Source organism: Pogoniulus pusillus, chromosome 21 (genome assembly GCF_015220805.1).
Source record: "Pogoniulus pusillus isolate bPogPus1 chromosome 21, bPogPus1.pri, whole genome shotgun sequence".
Taxonomy (NCBI): Eukaryota; Metazoa; Chordata; class Aves; order Piciformes; family Lybiidae; genus Pogoniulus; species Pogoniulus pusillus.
Window position 1 is genome coordinate 20,745,242 of NC_087284.1, and position 21,024 is coordinate 20,766,265.

A 21,024-nucleotide genomic window follows, 5' to 3' on the forward strand; every position below is an offset into this window, starting at 1 on the left:
TTCCTAAGGGGGGCACACAGAGTACATGGCATTTTGTCACAAGACATTTCAGCAAGCAGACCTCAGACACAAAAGAGGACCTATTAATCTTAGGGAGACCCCTGAACAATCAGTGTATCTGTTTTCTCAGTTTCCAGTCCGGTCTGAACTAGCCATGAAGTGGAAACTTCTCCACTTGTTATGCTTAACAAGGATTTTCTGCTAGTGAAGGGTCTTTCTCCACATCTCTCCTTGTCTTCAGTGCAACTTGCAAAACTACAAATCATTTCATCCTTTTGAACTTGGACACATCTTTCTCTGCTTCTTAGTCTCATTTTTCTTCTCCTGCCTCCTGTTCTGTAATGATTCCTCTTGGAACATGTCCAGAGAAGGGCAACGAAGCTGGTGAGGGGCCTGGAGCACAAACCCTATGAGGAGAGGCTGAGAGAGCTGGGGGTGTGCAGCCTGGAGAAGAGGAGGCTCAGGGGGGACCTCATTGCTGTCTACAACTACCTGAACGGAGGTTGTAGCCAGGTGGGGTTGGTCTCTTCTCCCGGGCAACCAGCAACAGAACAAGGGGACACAGTCTCAAGTTGTGTTGGGGGAAGTCTAGGCTGGATGTTAGGAGGAAGTTCTTCCCAGAGGGAGTCATTTGCCATTGGAATGGGCTGCCCAGGGAGGTGGTGGAGTCACCATCCCTGGAGGTGTGCAAGAAAAGCCTGGATGGGACTTTGCAGGGCAGAGGCTACAGGGAGCAACTGTAGAAAAATGAAACTAGTAATAACTTTGCAATTCAAACAAAGACTGTTAGTAAAAGGTCTGTAATAAATCCTGGGAGGCTTTCTGCTGCTTAGGAATCCTATCATGCTCCATACTTATTCCAGGAAAATTGCTGTTGAGACAATAAGATTGCTAATATTGCTTCTGGGGACAGAGCCATTTAGAGGATCAAGGAATGGTTATTGGCACCTGCAGTGTGCTCTGAGACACAGGTCATTAGTAGCCATGAGATATCCCAGAGGAGCAAGCATTATGTCCCTGATGAGAAATAAGAAGCAAACGTGTTCCGCTTGGACCCGAGTTAAACTTGTGTGCTTAAAGGAGTTCAGAATCTTTAGGGATGTTAAGTACAGCATGGTACCAACCTAAACACCGGTTACAAGTGTAGCTCAGGAGCATGCTGCAGAGTAACACTGAGAGAACAGCTCTGCCCGGTCTGTGAGGGTCACTGCTAGCAGGGTATGGAAGAGGTGCAAGGTCAGGGAAGGCAGTGTGTGAGTTAGGTGTCAGTATGGAGTCAAAATGTTGTCTTACTGAGACTTGACAGTGATCTACTGAGTTTGCCTTTGCACAGGGTTAACCCTCCGGGGTTGTAAGCTTGAACCTGACCCTAGGTGGTCTTGACTCCTCCCCAGGGGTGGGTCTGAACACTACCAGCTGATGGTTAGCCCACTCCCCCCTACCCCCCTTCTCTCTCTCATCACCATCAAAACTGGGTTGTATTTATGCATTTTGTATTTGTTTTTCCTTCCCTATACTTTTGTAACTTCTCTTCCTCAGACACCTTTTTAATTTATTGTTAAACAGAGTGTCTACTCAGCAGGTTTGCTGATGACACCAAACTGGGAGGCTTGGCTGATACAGCTGAAGGCTGTGCAGCCATCCAGTGAGACCTGGACAGACTTAGGGCTGGGCACAAAGGAAACTAATGAGGTTCAGCAAGGACAAGTGCAGAGTCCTGCGTCTGGGGAGGAATAATAAACTGCACCAGTACAGGCTGGGAGGTGATCTGCTGGAGAGCAGCCCTGTGGAGAGAGACATGAGAGTGCTGGTGGCTGAAAAGTTAACTATGGGACAGCAATGTGCCCTTGTGGCCAAGAAGGCCAATGGGGTCCTGGGGTGTATTAGGAAGAGTGTGTCCAGCAGATCAAGGGAGTTTCTTCTCCCTCTCTACTCTGCCCTGCTGAGACCTCATCTGGAATACTGTGTTCAGTTTGGGGCCCCAGTTTAAGAGGGACAGGAATCTGCTGGAGAAGGTCCAGCAGCGGGCTAGGAGGATGATGAGGGGACTGGAGGGCATGGCTGATGGGGAGAGGCTGACGGACCTGGGGCTTTTTAGTCTGGAGAAGAGAAGACTGAGAGGGGATTTGATAAATGTTTATAGGTATCTGAAGGCTGCCCAGGAGTTGGGGGGACAGGCTCTGCTCACTTGCCTCCTGGGATAGGACAAGGAGCAATGGGTGTAAGTTGCTGCACAAAAGGTTCCAGCTCAACACAAGGAGGAACTTCTTTATTATAAGGGTCCCAGAGCACTGGAACAGGCTCCCCAGAGAGGTTGTGGAGTCTCCTTCCCTGGAGACTTCCAAGACCTGTTTGGATGCATTCCTCTGTGATCTGTGCTAGATTGTGTGGTTCTGCTCGGGCAGGGGCATTGGACTCTATGATCTCCTTGGGTCCCTTCCAAGCCCTAATATCCTATGATCCTCTGAGTATCAAGGATCAGGCTCAGGGAGCTGCTGTAGAGGCTCATCCTCTGGGAGGAGAGCAACCATTTCCCAAAACCACAGCATGTTGGCCCAGTCTCACAGGCCAGCAAATGCACAGGACCAAATACAAACTATTTGTCTGTGCCCTTTTAATCAATTCATAAGGTTTCATTGTTTGTAATCAGGAAGGCACTGCCATAAAGTGTGGCATTATCCTGGCCAACACTGCTTAATTCAGCTACATGGATCCTTCTGCCTTGAGTTTTGCAGAATTACATAGCTTCAAATCAAGACTTGTGGAATATGTCTCAGCTGCATCATTTCTGGCACATCACTTAACTAATTAGGTCAGGCACTAGAAGCCTCTGTAGGTAAAAGTAGTAAGGAAAGTGGGTGTGAGGAAAACAATTGCTCCTGCTCACATAATGCCAGCAGTGATGTTACATATGAAGCAGCATCCCTGGCTGCAAGAACATGATTCCTGCAAGCTGTTCTGTGCTACACAGTCAGTGCCTGTCATCTTTGTCCCCTCTGAAAGACTGGTCCCATGGCTCCTGGGCTGCAGTGTGTTGGCTGTGCTGCCTGGGAGCCGGTGGCTTGTCTCTTTGTCCCCATCTGAGAGCTTTACTGCTTGCTGGGCTGAAGTAGGTCATTCCACTCTCCAGGCAATCACCCAGGCAGGCACGTCCTTCTTCATCAAGGTTTGTTGTTTAGTGAGCAGTGCTGACTAGGCACCCCTTTGCTAAATGTTTTGTCTTTCAGTGACTGGTGTAAAGACTTCAAAATTGAGATATGTAAGGTTGGGGTAGAGATGGGTGCTGCCAGGGAGGGAGCAGACACTGCTGTAGGGATTGCATCAAACTGCAGGCAGCGAAGGCAAAATGATTTTTGCATGTTTTGCAGCATGTACTTGCACAGTTTCCAGGCTTCCCAGAGAGACAATTTGGTAAGGACTGAGTTTTACAAATGATAGGGGTAGTTTTTGGATTGCTGATAGTAGCTGGCAGTGTGCATTTGTGAGCAGCCTGGGTGGCATGTATGGGGAGCAGATGCTGCCCTAGGAGGGGTTTGGGGGAACATGATCCAAACAGCAAAGGACCATAACAATTCTGGGGAAGAATACAATGCCTATGAGAGGGTTGCTTTTAAAGTGCAACACTTGCTGTTTAGTTTAGTGTAGTATTTAGAAGTGAGAAGAATTTTGGCTGCTCTCACTATTGATTTGTCAGCAGCGAGGGTCTTAGCACCTCCAGCTGATTTCAGGCATTGCAATAATTCTGCTTTTTTTGCCAGCTGATGTTTTTTCTTGTTTTATGAATTCCTTCCTATATGATTGTGTGACATGGGTGGGCATTTGTACAACTGCTGTTACTCATCCCAAATCTGAAGCATTTGCTTTACATAAATGCCAATCAGAGAACTTTTTTTTCCCTTCTCATGCACTCTAGCAAGAATTTGAATTGCAAGCATTGTCATGCAAACGTATGCACAGAAAAAGTGTCTACTTCATCAGGCTTTGGAAGTTTTCTTCTTTAACTACCAAAAAAAAAAATTCCCCCCATGTCTGGAAGGCAATTTACATTCAAATCCTGTTTGCTGTGTTCTCATGGTAACTGCTCTCGGGGAATATGCACAGTCCATGACAAATAGACATCCTTAGAGCTCCAGAAAGCATTGCTAGGGTACAGGGTATTGTTCTCTAGCAAAAACTTTGATGCTTATAACTCCCTTGCTAAACTGTGTCTTAAGGCATTTTGTGCACTTTAAGAGATAAAGTTTAGGAATTTGTTAGGTATTTACATTCTTGGTGCCTATAAGGTGAAATTAGTCCTCGTGTCCTGTTAGTCAGGAAGATCTACAGTGCTTGCTGCAGAGCCAGCCCTCGCTAGGCTTGACTTCCTTTGAGTAGCAGCAGGAATGAATTAAGCAAGTACAGCCAAAGATATCACATGAAAGACTTGAAATACCAGTGAGCTGAAGAAAGCCCTGTTCTCTCTGTGTGCATAGCTGCAGCTGCTAAAGAGTCAGTTTTTCACTATGGACGAATGCTGAAGGGTGAAAGAGCCTTTAAAAGGTAAGTGGGTTAATTCACACAGATTTTGTAATAATTTTAATCTTGCCTACTTGGATCTGCTGTGAACTTTTAGGAAGAGAAAGTGCCTGGAGTTCAGCTGAGCAGGCTGTATTGGAAATGTTTCTGGGCTTTTATTTTCTCTCAGAGATGAATGCAGCATCAAATTTATGAAAAAAAAAAACTACTACATTTACTGGTCTCACAGTGTGTTTGAATGCCAGGAGAGCTTTGCTGCCAGGCAGTCTGCTTTAATAAGTCATACTCTGTTTCAGAGTTAAAAGGGTGATTGTCCACAGAGCAGAGAAGTCAGAGGTAAGGCTGTATGTGCGGCACAGAGGGAAGACCTGTGTTGTAGTGATGGGCTGTTTTCTGGAGAAGGATTCTGTTCTTCACCAGTCCATGGTGTAGCCTCAGAAAAAACAGCAGTGTAAAGTTTAGGACCAGAGTACTAATGTAATTTATTAAGGCATAAGGCATGGCTGTAGTTTTGCTCTGATAACATGCTAAGAAAGCAACACCAGGGACAAGTGCGTTGGAGGGTGGGGGGAGTCCAGGGAGATATCTGCAACACCCATGAGGCTAAATTAATTTTGTAGTTTACCTGGAGAAAACTGGTGTGGGATATTTGTGACAGCAGATTTTTTTTTGCCATAGAAATACAGGAAAGGGAATAAGCCTGAAAGTAATAATTGGAGTAGTAGTAGAAATCACACCATAACAGCAGTATGCTTTGACTTTATTTGCTGTGTCAACTCTCTGCTTCTGCCTCCATCCAAACCACCCAGCCCGGCAGGTAGAATTGCTCTGTTCTTCACCACTGATTGCTTCTGGGATCTGCATTTTGCTTCTTGCTTTCCTGCTTAAAAAACTTGCTGCCACAAACATTATAATTCAGCCACAGGGTAGAAAATCAGGATAAAATTGCTTGAGAGAACCTGTTTAGAAAGGAATGAGTTTGATCCTGCATCAAAGTCTATGGGAGTTTTAGTCTGATCTCAAGAAGATTTGCCTTGCAAATCTAGATGAATGAGATAGGATCTCACAAAGTGCCTGTGGGACTGGGAAAAGGAGGTTCTCATAGTTGTTCTTCTCATACTCATGTTGTGGCCTTTTTAAGCTCCAAGTTGTAACAGTGGTAGAAGTTCAAGATAGAGGCGTTTCTGTTGTGTGCTACATCAACACTATGATTCAGTGTTGCCTTTTGCTAAAGCTGCTCAGTTTCTCAAAAGATAGGATTTGGTTCTCATTTTTTGTCTTGCTCAGAAAAATTAGTATATAACCTGTAATGTAAATGGAAGCATAACAACAGTGTTTTCTTTTCCAATACAACTAGATGCCTGGTAGGAATTACCTGAAAGTTACAATGCTGTCCCAACTATTCACAGATCCTTGTCAGAGCTAACCTCAGAATACAAAATCCATCTCAAGAATACAAGGTTTAAGAGTAGACTTCAGTTAGCTGCAGACCTTTTTTCTCTTCAGCTGGTGTGTGTGTGTATTTCTTAATTTAGAATCACAGAATCAAGCAGATTGGAAGAGACCTCCAAGATCATCCAGTCACAGGATGCAGTAAAGAAGCAAAGACTTCATAGGGGAAGACCTCACTGTGATTAATTTATAAGGACAAAATACACTTCAGAACATTTGTTGTCACATTGCAAGTTGAGACTTTAAACCTGAGGCAGCTGATGAAAGCACATCAAAGCATTTTATCTTTGTTGCCTAACTTACCCTCAGAGTTTACCTTTCTTTGGTGAGTTGAAGTAGTTCATAAGCCTGTTCTTAGGCAAGGCAGGTCCATTCCTAATACCGTTGCTATTTCACTGTTAGAACTGCAGAAGTGAAGTTGTGGTTTCAGTTGCATGAAGCGGAATGTAGGAGCTGTAAAGTCCATGTTTAATGACATCAGCTGATTTGTAGCTCTGTGATGGCAGACAGCTTAAGCTACAGAAAGTTTCTGGCTGATGTATAATGAAGTTTGAGGTTGCTGTTGTTAGTTTGTCTCCTCCACGTTCCCAACACACATTCCATGTTTAGGCCACAGGGAGATGGGCAGCTGGTGCCACTCACAGGAACTTTGCTGGGAAGATGGTAGCACCACAACTGCTCAGGCTTTGTGGGCAGAGTTACTTTTGTTGTTCTGTCCCAAGCACAGGGTAAACGTGAGCTCCTTTCAAGCCTGTGAAGCTGCTGGTGAGCCAAGAAGCCCACTACACCGTGTAATAATCTGGGACACCAGTTAGTTTTACTTTTGGCTGCCACCTCGGATTGTCACCCAAACCTGTGAGCATTCTGCAGTGTTGGTTGTAGAAAAGGGAAGTTTGTCACCATACTCCCAAGTGCTATGTTGTATTCCCACAGTTTGCATGATAAGAGCTATTCTGGCATTTTTTGAAGCTTCCTTTCTGTGGATCTAAATATATGATAAGTAGGGGCTTGGAGGGAACTTAATAGTCAAGCAGAGATAAAGTAGGTGGGTTGAGAGGAGATCCTCACTTTCAAAAGACAGAAAAATCTCTGAATCTGCTGTGATGCTGACTTCCTCAGCTGAATGACTGTCCCAGATTCAGCATGAAAAGGATGAGTGTGTCCATCTGCAGCTTACCAGCCACAACGTTTATGCATATTTAGCCAAGAAGAAACAATGTTCAGCCTCATTAATTAAGTAGTCTTTCAAAAGGAGAAGTGATTATTTCTTTTTAAAAGTGGGATAGCAACAAAAAGAGTTTTAAATATAAGCAGATAATTGGCATAGCAAACAAAGTGCCATTTAGGAAAGCTCATTCTGCCTTCAGTGCCTCTTTCCAAGTCAGACATGAAGGATTATGTTTAGTTGCATATTCAAGCCTGGGCTGGGCATTCTTCAGGAGAAAAATTGCTTTCAGCTCTGCAAAACTGCCATTTTCCTGTGACCATTGGTGTGCACATCCCAGTGCATTTCAAATCAGCTGGCATTCTTAAAGGGCATGTACCTCTCATTGGCCTCAGCTCTAAACCCTTTGCTTAAATTATTAGTGGGTTTCTGCTGGCTTGGGTGTGCTGACTGGCACATAAGAGAGTGCCTGGAGCCATGATGCCTCTTGTCACACAGCTTGGAAGAGGACCAAGGCATATGTGCAGCTCTCTTACAGTTGTGTACCCACCCTAAAGTTGCAAATCTCCTGTGCAGAGGAGGAGCAAAGACTTCCTCCAGTGGCATGGAGGCCATGCTGCTGGCCAGTCCCAGGAGAACATAGTGCTGGTGTGCCAGCAGTGAAAACACATCTGACCAGCTGTGGGATCTTAACAGTGTCTTTTCACCCTGATCAGAAAATGAAAGAGGAGCAAGAAAAGAATCCACTTCTGGGGCAGAAAGAGCCATATTGTTACACAAATGTGATGCAGCAGATGTAAAACCGTAACTAAGGACAAAATATTTCACCACAGGATTATCTTAAAAATGTATAAGAGTTAAATAAGTGTGACTAAGCAAAAATGGAACTCAGAGAAGATAGACCTTGCCTTAGAGGGGAAAGCAGGCCATTGCCCAGTGTCTGTGACTGTAAATTCTGCAGGCTTTGTGAAAATGAGTAGCAGCATGGCAACTGCAGCACTCAGAAGGTGGCAGAACATTAAATTAATTAGGTTCTGATATGCTTTTGCTGTCTTATAATTAATTCTTTCTCACTCTGTATATATGTAGCTGTATTGGTTAATAGCTTGAGAACCACATAGGTGTTAAGACAGATTTCTTTCTTGCTATCCATTTTGGGTAACTCTGCACCATGCTAATAAAGCAAACTTAATTTATTCTGCAGTTGACTCCTAGTTCACACATCTATAGGAATTGGAGCAAAGAAGTAGTCTGTGCAAACGTTTTGGAGGGGAAAATACACAATATTAATAATTACCAATTTATAGTCTGTTGCAGTGAGATGACAGTGTGGGTTTTTTTCTCTGCCTAGTGCAATTATCAGCAGTGCTTGCAGGAAAGACAGGAACTACCTGCACATCTAAACAAGATGGTGTTGACTCGCTCGTGTCTTTAGCATGGCCTCTCTGGCTGCTCAGGTAGCTGGGATATACAGGGCAAGTTCCTCCATCTCATGTTTGTATAATACATGAAGAAATCAGTGAAGGGACTTTTTCCTTGGTTTAGGATAGAGTTTTCAGAATTGTCATAAATATCTAATTGGATTTTGATGTGGTTCTCAAACATCAAAGAACTGGAGTAGGAGACTTTCCAACTCTTAATGAGGGATGGGACTAACAAAGCAGTCCAAGAAGAACATACCTGTTGCCTTGTTCTGTGGAACAAATGCCTTCAGTTTCTGTCCCTTCCCTGCAAACCTACACAGGTTTCTCTGCTGATAATCTTGCAGATCTGCAGTGAATTTATAGAGTCATAGAATGGTTTGAGTTGGAAGGGACATGAAAGACCATGTGGTTCCAACCCCACTGCCATGGGTTTGGACAAATTCCAGTAGACCAGCTTGCTCAAAGCCTCATCCAACATTGCCTTGAACACTTCCAGGGATGGAGCATCCACACTCTCTCTGGGCAACTTGTTTCAGTGCCTCTCTTCTCTCATAGTGAAGAATTTCTTCTTTACATCTAACCCAAATGGGCTCTCTTTCCATTTAAAGCCATTACCCCTTACCCTATCACTACATGCCCTTGCATAAAGTCTCTTTTCAGCTTCCTTCTGTAAGCCTGGACAGTCATTATATGGTCTCCCCAAAGCCTTCTGTTCTCCAGGGTGAACAATTCCAACTCTGTAGTAAGGTGCAGGGGTAAAAGATAGAACAGTTCAAAGGGCCAATTTCTAAGAATGCCAAAGTTAGGCTGACACTATCTGTGACATTTAAGATGTGGAAGTAATTAACATACTGATAACATGGGACCAGCTAATGAGATGGGTCATTTATCTAGGCCATCACACGACTCTTGCTGTCAGCCAGGTATTGAGAAGGATCCCCATCTCTTTCTGCAAGCTTGGATTTCCCATTTCTGGACCTAAAATCTAACTGCAGTCTTAGCCAGTTTTTCATACTTAGTCTTAGGCAGACTCTTGGTGTCTTGGGCTCCCCAGGCTGAAGTGAGCAGTTGGTAATGTTAGCAAACAGCAAAAGCTCTGGGCAGCCAGATGGGGCTTTTGCGGTGCAGAGGGTCCTGTGTGCTGGCCACTCTGGTAGGGGTTGGTGTGGGGTCCGGTGGCAGCCAGACAACAGGGGTGCTTCAGGAGGACTGGGTCATGGTACCCTTGCAGACAGCAGCCTGGAGGCAGCAGCCCTTCTGGGGTGGGAATAATCTGCCCTTTCAGGGCTGTCCGACCTCTGGTGTCCTAGCAACCCAAAGCTGTTTGGCTGAATATTTTGTGGCATTTCTGATTTACACATCTCAGATACTGGCTGTGATTTAAGCCTGGCTGATTTCCCATTACTGCCTTTAAACAAAAGGCTCAATACAGAAAGAAGAGGAGGAAGGATTCCTTAAGAGATAATTTTATAAAGGTTTTTTTTTGTTTGGTTGGGTTTTTGGGTTGGTCTTCTTTTGGTGTAGGAATTGCAGTGGAGTATTCCCTTTCTTGAGAAAGCACTGAGCAGAACTTCTGCACATTACATCATCTTTGTGCTTTGTGAGCATCTTTTATGAGCCAGTGTGGGAATGAACTGTCTGCAGGGGTGAAATGTGTTGGGGAAGAAACTGCTTGTGGCCTCAGTACTGAAAGAGGGTGTGATGAAGTGCCAACTTTTTTATAGTGATTGAAACTGATTTTGACTTTTTGGTTGCAAGTTGCTGTCCCTCATGGCCATACAAAACCCACAAATGTTCCACACTTAAATAATGTAAATTTTACCCTTTAAAACCTTGTCCCTTCCAGTCCATACCATTCTATGATTCTGTGCAGTGTTTCTAAGACTGAGGCTGAGCTGCAGTATATTACCACCACATCCTAGTGTGGATATGCTGGATGCTGTGCTGTGCACAGGTCTGCATGTAACTTCTGGTTGTTTTCATTGGGTGTAAGAACTTCTGAATGCATCTTAGTACTTAGAATTTCAGCTCCAGTTTTCACTGACTGCAATTCTTTTTTCATTGCTGGAATCTGAAGAGTTGCTGTAACAGTCAGGAACTGCTGTGATGGGAGGGTGTCTTCTGGTACTCAGTACTGAAAAGTACAAGAGATGAGTTTGGCACATCTTTTGCCCCTACTGCCTGGTTAATCAAAGCAGCCACCCTTGTTGCAGATGTAATTCCAGTGATATGCCAGGGCAGGGTTTGACCTTCCAATTTGATAGCCTAGGATGTCTATGAGCAATTGAAAATAACTCATAGTGTAAAGTGAAGGAGTAAACTTAATTCATTGAAACTGCAGTGGTCTTCATGTTGCCCTGCTTTGGTACCATGCTCATCTCCTGCAGTGTTTCATGCTTTGCTTTAAAACTGCAGGTAACCTGAAGTTAGGGGACTGACTCTGACAATTCCAGCTTCTGGTGTCAAAGAAGAGCTGTTTCTAGCTGCCATGATTAGAATCAGAGAGTTACAGAAAGCTTAGAGTTGGAAGGGGCCTTTAGAGGTCATCTAGTCCAGCTAGATCAGATTACTCAAAGGCCCATCCAACCTGACCTGGAATCTTTCCAGGGAAAGGGAATCTTTCATCTCTCTGGGCAACCTGGGCCAGAGTTTCACCACCCTCATTGTGAAAAATGTCTCCTTATATCTAGTGTAAGTCTACCCTCTTAGTTTAAAGCCATTACTGCTTGTCCTGTCATAACAGGTTGCTGTGGTTTGGATTTGCCACCCAACAAACTGGAAGTTTACTCTCCAGAGTAGATTTACCACACTTGCTCAGAATTTTGGGAGTTACATGAAATCTCAGTTACAAAAGTAGGCTGAATATAAAACTATAAAGACAGTAAACATGTACAGAATATATTGACATATGTTTACAGTTCAGCAACAGCACAGAGCCACCCTCTGTACCTCAAAGCGGTCCAGAGAGGCTGTTTGCAGGCAGCACACTGTCTCTTCCTCCCCAGCCCCCAGACCTATGCAAACCCAAACAAGATTGCAATGCAAGGTCACAGGCAGAGCAGAGAAGCCAGAAGCAAGCAGGAGGCAGACAGGGAGGGAGAAACAAGCTTGTGCTGCAAAATAGGAGATATTCAGCAGTCCAGTGGAAGGAGATAAACTTATCTTGCATTGTTCTGTGTCTGATGCCTGAAACTGTTTATTCTTTAGACTGGAATTGTCTCCAAAAATCAGGCATAGCTTTAACACTGTAATACATGCCCTGCCAAAAAGTTTGTCCCCATCTTTCTTGAGCTTTAAGTACTCAAAGGCTGTTAGGAGGTCTCCTCAGAGCCTTCTCTCCTCCAGGCTAAACAACCTCAACTCTTTCATAGGAGAGGTGTTCCATCCCTCATATTTTGTGGCCCTTCTCTGGACCCTCTTCAATGGATCCATGTCTTTCCTGTGCTGAGGACTCCAGAGCTGAGCACTGTGCTCCAGGCAGAGTCTCACCAGAGTGGAGTAGAGGGGCAGTTGCAGGAAAACCATGCAAATATATCTTCATTCTCTGCAAGACAAAACAAGGGTGGAAAGAGAGTTTTTTGAAGAGTAGCACAAACTTTCAAGCCAACCATGTGGCTGATGTTTTACTTTTTAGGTAAAGCACAAAAAGGGTAGCAATAACAGGATTAGGTGGTGCAACAGCCACCTGGCTCTCAGAGCAGGACGTGCTTTCTTGCAGGTCAGCCTGCCTTTTGAGAGAGACAGAGACATCTGTCAGGTCACAAAACAATTGCTGCCTTTGATGTGTCCCTGGTCTGATCCATGCATCTGCCTCCCCACCTGAATGCACCAAAAGTACTGTTTTGGTTCCAAGGCTTGTGAAGAAAATCTCCTTTTAAGCCAGTGAGTATGGATGGGGCAAAAGGACTGAAAGAAAGCGTAAATGCTAAAGAGGAACAAAGTGATGCTGGCTTGTGGCATGTGTCAGCCTTGGCTTACATGAGGCAAAAAGGTGAATGTGGTTCTCCTTGGGGTTCGTGCATGCCTCTGTGTTTGTTCCCTCCCTGTCCTGCTGGGCCTCATCAGCCACCTGCACAGAGAAAGGCAGGTGTGTGCATGGGTATTCCCAGGGCAGTTTTGCAGTGTTAGCTCCTAATACACCTGGCTGCCATGAGGTGGGTGGGCACACGTGGAAAATTCTGTTGGCAACAAGAGCCGTGACAGTATCAGTGCTTTCGTTGCAAGCATTCATACTCTGTGTTTGCTGAAGGGTTTTCCTGGTGGTAGTGTGGCAAAATCCAAGTGAAACATGCTGGTGAGAGGCATTTTGGGTTACACATTGGGATGGAAAGAAAACATGAAAGCACATTTGTGACACAGCTGTTAGCAGCTGGAGTGGCATGGAGTTAATGTAGCTCCTGAGTCTCCCTGGCATGCAAGGCATCCATCTCAGGGAAGGCAAAGGCAGCTGCTGCTGGGGACAGATTTCCTCTGTAGCCCCTGTTCACCTGCTTGGGCCAGATGAGCTCAGGATAGAATCATAGAATCAACCAGGTTGGAAGAGACCTCCAAGATCATCCAGTCCAACCTAGCACCCAGCCCTAGCCACTCAACCAGACCATGGCACTAAGTGCCTCATCCAGTCCTTTCTTGAACACCTCCAGGGACTGTGACTCCAGCACCTCCCTGGGCAGCCCATTCCAATGCCAATCACTCTCTGTGAAGAACTTCTTCCTAATATCCAGCCTAGACCTCCCCCAGCACAACTTGAGACTGTGTCCCCTTGTTCTATTGCTGGTTGTCTGGGACAAGAGACCAACCCCACCTGGCTACAGCCTCCCTTCAGGTAGTTGTAGACAGCAGTGAGGTCTGCCCTGAGCCTCCTCTCCTCCAGGCTGCACATCCCCAGCTCCCTCAGCCTCTCCTCATAGGGTTTGTGTTCCAGACCCCTCACCAGCTTTGTTGCCCTTCTCTGGACACCTTCCAGCACCTCAACATCTCTCTTGAACTGAGGTCCTGCTAGCACTCAGTGATAATCACCCTAGGCATAGGGCAGGGCTCATGACAGTGACTAGCAACTTTTTAGAACACAAATTGTTTTCATTTTTGTCCAGTGCTGTTGGCTCTGGAGGAAGGGTCAGGCTGTGGTGTTTTGGCTTATGAAACACAGTATTTTTCCTGTACTGAAGGAAGTGGTTCAAAAGTTGGAGGAGTGGTGAGTGCTGGGCAAGCGTTTGCCTGTGCAGCTCTGGCAGCTTCATGCAGAAGAGCTTCTGTATCTACAGAGGAGTCTCCCATCTCTGCTACAGAAAAGAAACTGAAGAGAGGAAAAGTAACATTTTGGTTTAGGTGTTTTGTCTTTTAAGGAGAGAGGCAGAAACAAATCTGTCAGCTTTCTTGAAATGACTTAAGTAACAACTTGGAGGTATCATCAGTAGCACACAGGGCTTTGGTTTGTGGATAAAAGTGCTGATGGAGTACTTTAGACTGGATATTTTACATTAACTTTTAGTGTGCTTTCCTAAATGGACTTTTGATAAGTTAAAATTTAGAGGAGTCATTCATTGCTAAGCTGAACAAGAGACATGCTTAAAGCTAGTTAGTAAGTACTAAGAGAGTCCTCTGATTTAGAATCATAGAATCAACCAGGTTGGAAGAGACCTCCAAGATCACCCAGTCCAACCTAGCACCCAGCCCTAGCCAGTCAACCAGACCATGGCACTAAGTGCCTCATCCAGGCTTTTCTTCAACACCTCCAGGGATGGTGACTCCACCACCTCCCTGGGCAGCCCATTCCAATGCCAATCACTCTCTCTGCCAACAACTTCCTCCTAACATCCAGCCTAGACCTCCCCTGGCACAACTTGAGACTGTGTCCCCTTGTTCTGTTGCTGGTTGCCTGGGAGAAGAGCCCAACCCCACCTGACTACAGCTTCCCTTCAGGTAGTTGTAGACAGCAATGAGGTCCCCCCTGAGCCTCCTCTTCTGCAGGCTGCACACCCCCAGCTCCCTCAGCCTCTCCTCATAGGGTTTGTGCTCCAGGCCTTTCACCCATTTCATGGTTTGATCTTGCTGCCATTTCTATCAGATGAAGAGTTTAAGATCCTATATAAACCATTGACTGTATCTGTGAGATCCCACCTTCTAAACAAGCTTCTTGCAAAATCCTAAGCACTCTATTCCAGCAGCTGTATTGCAGCAAATGGCTGTGCTGGAGGGTCAGCTGGTGGGGTAAGGTGGAGGTTTGTTCTGACAAATCAAAAGGTAAGTTTCCATTTGGTGTTATTTTAGTTGCTAGTATTTTGCAAGGCAGCAGTTAGTGTTGTCTTGAGCAGCTTTGTGTGGCTGTGCCTCGTTCACCTCGCTGTTGGGATGAGAGGAGTCTGCTGGAGCCTCCCAAGGGCAGGAACACACTCATGAGTATTCTCAGGTTTTCATGTGTGAGTGGCTCTAGGGCAATCTGTTTTCTAACTGAAAAATGATGCTGAAAGCACTGGGTGCAAGCTAACTAATGGTGCAGAAAGGGGGGTGGGTGGGAGTGGGGTGTGTCTTTCTGTTTACAGGTGAAAATACATCTGCTGTTCAGAATAGGAGCTCTTTGAAATACAGCTATTTGTTGATGCCACTGGCAAACTTCCATCCCTGTCTCTAGTAGATGAACTGTCAACTGAAAATTTGACCTGAAAAACTGACTGAAGAATTGAATCTTTTCTGCCCTTCTGTTTTTCTTGTGTTTTCTTTCCTTCCAAAATGGTATCATCACATCACTGTGCTTGTGTCTCTTCAACATTAGGCATCCTCTTCATCGACTGTAAATGGAGTTGCTAAAGAAACAAAGCAGTCAAGCTTGTAGCTGTTGACCTGTTAGCTGCCTGTGTTTCTTTCTCATGTTTCTTTCTGCACAGCAATGGCCTGCATTCCATGCATGGAATGGAAAGAGAGAGATGATTGGATTAAATGGCTGTAAAAGTCATGTCTGTGGAAATGCTATTGTGTAATTAACCTTTTATCTCCATCCTGTGGACATACTTTGATGTGCTCAGAGCTGCTGATGTCCTTTAAGACGCAGTAGCCTCTGTGCATTTCAGATTCCTGTCCTTTCCCCTCTGTTTATTTCCCTGACATCTCTGACCGTTGCTGTTGAAATCCTTGTTTTGAACCTGTTTGCTCTAGATGCCAGACCAGTTTGATCAGGCAGTGGTGCTTAACCAGCTGCGCTATTCTGGGATGTTGGAGACAGTCAGGATTCGGAGGGCTGGTTTCCCTGTCCGGAGGCCATTTCAAGACTTCTATAGAAGGTGAGCATGCTGACTCGAGCATTTCAGACATGACTCCAGAGTATTACATGGATCTTACCATCTTGAGTAACAAAGAGAAAATCTTACTGGATTGTTGTTACAAGAAACTCACATTGCAAAATCAGAACTTGTCTCTTACGTGAGGTAATCAATACTTCTTGTTTCCTAGGTATAAAGTCCTCATGAGAAACTTAACTCTGCCTGAAGATCTAAACGAGAAGTGTGCCGTCCTGCTTCGTCTGTATGACAGCACAAGCACTGAGTGGCAGCTTGGGAAGAATAAGGTAAAATAGTCAGTGCACATTGACAGCGATGTTGAACAGGGCTGGCCCCAGCACTGATCCCTGGCATCCCAAGCTGGACTTGGCACCATTGATCACCACCCTTTGCACTCTGTTGTGTAACCAGTTTTTAATCCACCTCACTGTCCGCTCTTCCATCCCACACTTCCTGAGCTTGCTCACAAGGATGTTATGGGAGACAGTGTCAAAAGCCTTACATCCACTGGTGCAGTTTTGCACCTCCTTTCCCCCATTCAAATCTCCACTGATAGAGGCAGGGGCACCTGAAGGGAGCTTGGAGTGCACCATCACAGTGCCTTTCTCTTTTTTCTCTAGATAACTTGTGCTGACACTCCCAGGGCTTCTGTATAGCAGAGAGAAAGTGAAAAACAGAGCCAGAAGTAAAGTCTGATGAATGATGTGAATGGATTGAATTATCTGTTATTGACAGTTTTAATGTCTTCTATTAAACTGTGAAAAAACTTTCTTAGTGCTGTAAGGGTAGCAACAATATTTTGTAAAGTCTGATGGAGTTCTTTGTGAAACACTCTTCCTCCTCTTCTCCCAGTGGCATGGTTTTGAAGGGTTTTCTTCTGCACACTTAAGGAGTCTTAGAGATGATATTGGGAAAATTGATTTAATCAGTTGATGAAGACAGTTGTTGCTTTTGCAGTTATTGTAAGAGATAGAATCTGAAATACTCTGATGAATATTGAAGTCATCTTTCCATTTTTGTAGACTGTGGCTTACAAAAGAATACAGTGATAATGTTCAGCTGCAGAACTAGGCAGACCCTGGACAGTACTTTGGGATTTTAGGGACATATATTCATCAGAACCTGAAACTGTTTTTAACCAGCTGCTCATCAAGACCTTGGCAGGAGCTAGATCTCTGTTGTAAGTTCCCTTCTGGGGCCTGGGCTCATCCCCCGCCAGGAGCTGCCTGCTCATTTGTAAGAGTCTTCATAAAGAGCTTATTGTAGGAGAGAACAAGAGAACACTGGTTTCAGGCTGAACATGGGCACTATTCTCCCTCTGTTATTTAAGAGGTAGTAACAACACTGCCATGATTTAGCTTCAGTGTGATTTTTTTCATGTCTTTCACATCTCCAGCTGCAGTGCACCTGCTCAGGAAAGGCTAATGCTTGGGCTTAACATGTGCTTAGCATCCATTTTTGTTTAAGAAGAAGCCATATGCCTTTCTGAAGCAGAATTTGGTGTGTTTTTAAAGCCAGTGTGTGTGTAGAGCAAAGAAAGATTTTCCAATAAGTGGAAGAAAAGGCTTTTTCCATGAGTCACAATGTTCTATAGGAAGAGTTGCCCAGTGCAGCATGGATACTGGAACTTCGAGGTGTTTCCTTCTATATGATGATAAACCATAGTCACTTTCTAGCTACATTCAAAACTCAAAACTGTGTCTCTCTTGAGGAGTGCTGCTGCTTTAGCTTTCATGGTGGGCTTCCTTTCTGCCTTAACACGAAGGGAAAAACTACCTTTGCTCTATTTGAAGACCCTGAAAAGTCTGCATTATTCTTCACTGTTATTGTTGGTTGGTTGTTGGGGTTTATTTTGTTTGCTTTCTTCTCGTTTCTCTTGGAGTTTTTTTGTTTGTTGGTTTACAGCAAGAAAAATCCAAAACACTTCAAGGAAGCATTCCTCCTTTTTGAGTCGTGCTCTTTCCTCATTTTGCCATGTTGTGTTACGCAGCCTGGCTCTCATCCTGGTCAGTCAATGTGTCACTGAATGAGTTATTTCCATCTACTCATGTCTTAGGCAGCAGCATGCCAGGCTATTGCCATCTGTAGCTGGTACTAGCAGATTTAGCCTTCAAAATGGAAAAGCTGAGGACACTTGGGAAAAGTACTGGCAGCAGATAGCTCACCACTTTGTGAGTGTGCAGTAGAGAGCAGATGTCAAGGCAAGTGGAAGAGGGAAGCTGGATCCCCTTTGCCTCTGCTTGGCTGGAGAAGCAGTTTCATTCTTACATGGCAAAAATACTTTAGCTCAATATATATCCATGCCATGTGCTAAAGCTGCCTCCAAGAAGTGCTAGGCAGCCCAGGCAAACGATCCAAGTTAGTGCTGGGATTGAGAGCCCAGGGCATGATGTTTGCAGGGGGGCAGGCAGCTATGGTGCGGTGTCTGGCCCTAGCAGATGTGTCCCCATGTAGCAGCAGGAAAACCCAGCTGAGTCAGCCTAAATATGAAACCACTTTCAGTACTGCTTACTTCTGCGGGCTTAGAGCAGTGTCATTTGAAGCAGTGAGGCCTGTAAGGGGTTGTGGAGCTTGATGTTACTGTGAAACAGCTAAATTATCAGGGTAGGATATCTGCCCCACAAATCAGGAAGTCCACACTAAGTCCTACAGCTTCTTCGGTCTGTTATTTGCGGGTGTGAAAGGCTGTTAAAGGCATGCAGTAATGATGTTGCTTCCTGAAAACTCCTGCTCCTCTAGTTCCAGTTTCCATTAGTGTAATCACACACACATACACAATCAGGCTCTTCCCAATGAAATCCATCTGCAGGTGATGATCTCTTTTAAGAGAGAACAAGTTTTGGGTTGTGGGTTTTTTTTTACCTGTTGAGAACATGATATGTTTGTTCCTGAATTGAAAGCTGAGGCTTGCTGCCCAAACTGACAGTGGCAGCACCTTGGCTATCCTTTCTATACAGTGCTCTCTGCAAGTTGTTAAAGCCAGATGCTTTCTTGTGTAGGTGTTTCTTCGGGAGTCTCTGGAGCACAAGTTGGAGAAACAGCGAGAGGTGGAAGTCACCAAGGCAGCGATGATTATCCGAGCACACATCTTAGGTTATGCAGCCCGGTAAGTGACTAGATGAGAATGTTAATTATCAAACTTAGGAATAAATGGATGTGATGGCTTGGGTGTTACCCATCCCCCCATGCTTTGGAAATCACCCAGACTAGACTCAGCAGGCTCTGGAAATTGAATGGAGCTTATATTTGCAGCTAGCAGAATATCCAAGCAGATACCTACAGTATATACAGCTATAGACAGAGATGTACAAGGTAAAAGGTAATACAGAAACACAACAGCCCTCCCAGAAACCTGAGTCACCAGGAGGGGCTCCCAACCACCCTTCCACCTTCCTTCCATGCCCCTCTCAACCTTACCCCAGTCACAAGGAAGAATGGAGATTCATCCAGGGGGTTAGGAAGCAAAGTGGCTTAATCGGAGAAACAGCAGAGAGGCTAGAGAGAGAGATGCAGCTTGGAGCTCCCCAGCAGAAGGGCCTTATCTATGATTGGATTCTTCTTTTTATACATCTCAGCAAGCCTATGAGTGAGGTAGACATCAGCCTTGTTTTCCTTTCACAGCCTGTAATCTAGTTCTTCTCACCAAAACATTCTAGCTAGCTTCAAATGAGCACAATGGGTGAGACATCATGGAGTTAAATCCATCTCACAATCCATAACTTTTCCTAGGGACCAGGCATCCAAATCCTATAAGTGGCTCCTGGAAATACACTACCTGGTATCTTTTCCAGAGCAACAAATAGAACAAAATAGATTTTGAATTGTTTTAACATAATGAATGGGAGAGTATGGAAGTTTGGAAGTCAGCCAGTGTCCATGTAATTGTATCATGCCATTAGATCCATGGGAGGAACTCTAGCTAGATGGCACCTAGTGGGGCTGCCCCGAGTTACCAGCTGAGAGTCAGGCTTGTCTTTTGCTTTGTTAAAAAGGAGAAGGCAAATGAATCTAATCAGTTTGGTTCTTAAAAAGCTTAAAGTTTCATTTCTTTACCTGGCTTCATGCATAATGTACCAGTGGAGTTGCTCATCCCATTTGTTTCTTTCTCTTCTTTTTCTACAAATCAGTTGAGAACACTTTAAAGAAGCTTGTTTGCATCATGAAGGAATTTCTCTTTGTGTCTGTGTTAAGTCATGTCCTTATTTTCTGACCAGTGTGTTGCTTCAGTGCTGTACTCCTTTTTTCAATGACAGAACTATCTTGGTGTTAGTGATAGAGATGTAGGATGTACATTCTTTCTTGGCCTGTGTGCACACAGACCTGTCCTTTTGGCATCTTTTTGTCAGGGGCATAAGAACATGTTAGACAGGTCATGTGCATTTCCTTAATGAAGGCACAGACAGCACTGTCATAGGCACTAATTTCTTTTCTCTCAAGGGGAGGAGAGTGAATGAAAGTGAGGAAGGCACCACAGAATGAAAATGAGGAAGGCACCACAGAGCTAGAAATAATAAATCATTGTACTACCATGGGCTCATCATCACAGGTCACCATGGCAAGGACCTTTTGCGGCTGGTCATAATTTCCTTCTCTCTGTAAAATTTTGCCCTTTTTTTTTCCCCTTTCTCTCCCAGAAAGCGATACAGAAAAGTTCTCTACTATGTGGTGGTGCTGCAGAAGAACTACAGAGCCTTCAGTGGGAGAAAAAAGTTCCTGTGCCTGAAGAAAGCAGCCATAATCCTTCAGAAGCAGTGGCGAGGCCAGCTTGCTCGTCGTGTTTACAGGGAGAGACTAGAGGAGAAGCGGAGACGAGAGGAGGAAAGAAGAAAGGAGGAAGAAAGGTGCAGTATGCTGGCTTACATCACTCCTGGCTGTGCCCCGTTGGGTGTTTGTCTGAATAACCTTTATTTCAAGATATTCTTGATCAAGTAATTTTGGAAACCTTTGCTTCTTTTGCTAAAAGGTGCATGTAGCTGTCATGGTAGTTTCACATTCACCAATGTACCTTTGGTGACCTTGTTTTTGACTGCCTTTTCCACAGGGCAGATGAGCTCTGGATGTTAAGCTAGTGCCCAGCTGAGGTATGTGATGACCTTATGCTAACCTTGGTTTACTAACTTCTTTTCTGCCCTCACTTTTAGGGAAAGACAAAGGCAGGAAGCAGAGCGTCTTGCCCAGCAGGTAAGTGGTATTT

The 21,024-nt window shown here is 44.7% G+C and overlaps 1 protein-coding gene across 1 annotated transcript in view; it reads left to right on the top strand.

The window, feature by feature from the left end:
* MYO10 (myosin X) overlaps positions 1–21,024 on the top strand; it is a 154,295-nt gene that overhangs the window by 104,323 nt on the left and 28,948 nt on the right. The window contains exons 20-24 of the mRNA XM_064161193.1: positions 15,709–15,833; positions 16,003–16,117; positions 18,830–18,936; positions 20,465–20,671; positions 20,972–21,011. Coding sequence (XP_064017263.1) covers positions 15,709–15,833; positions 16,003–16,117; positions 18,830–18,936; positions 20,465–20,671; positions 20,972–21,011 — 594 coding nt within the window. The remainder of the gene's footprint in view (positions 1–15,708; positions 15,834–16,002; positions 16,118–18,829; positions 18,937–20,464; positions 20,672–20,971; positions 21,012–21,024) is intronic.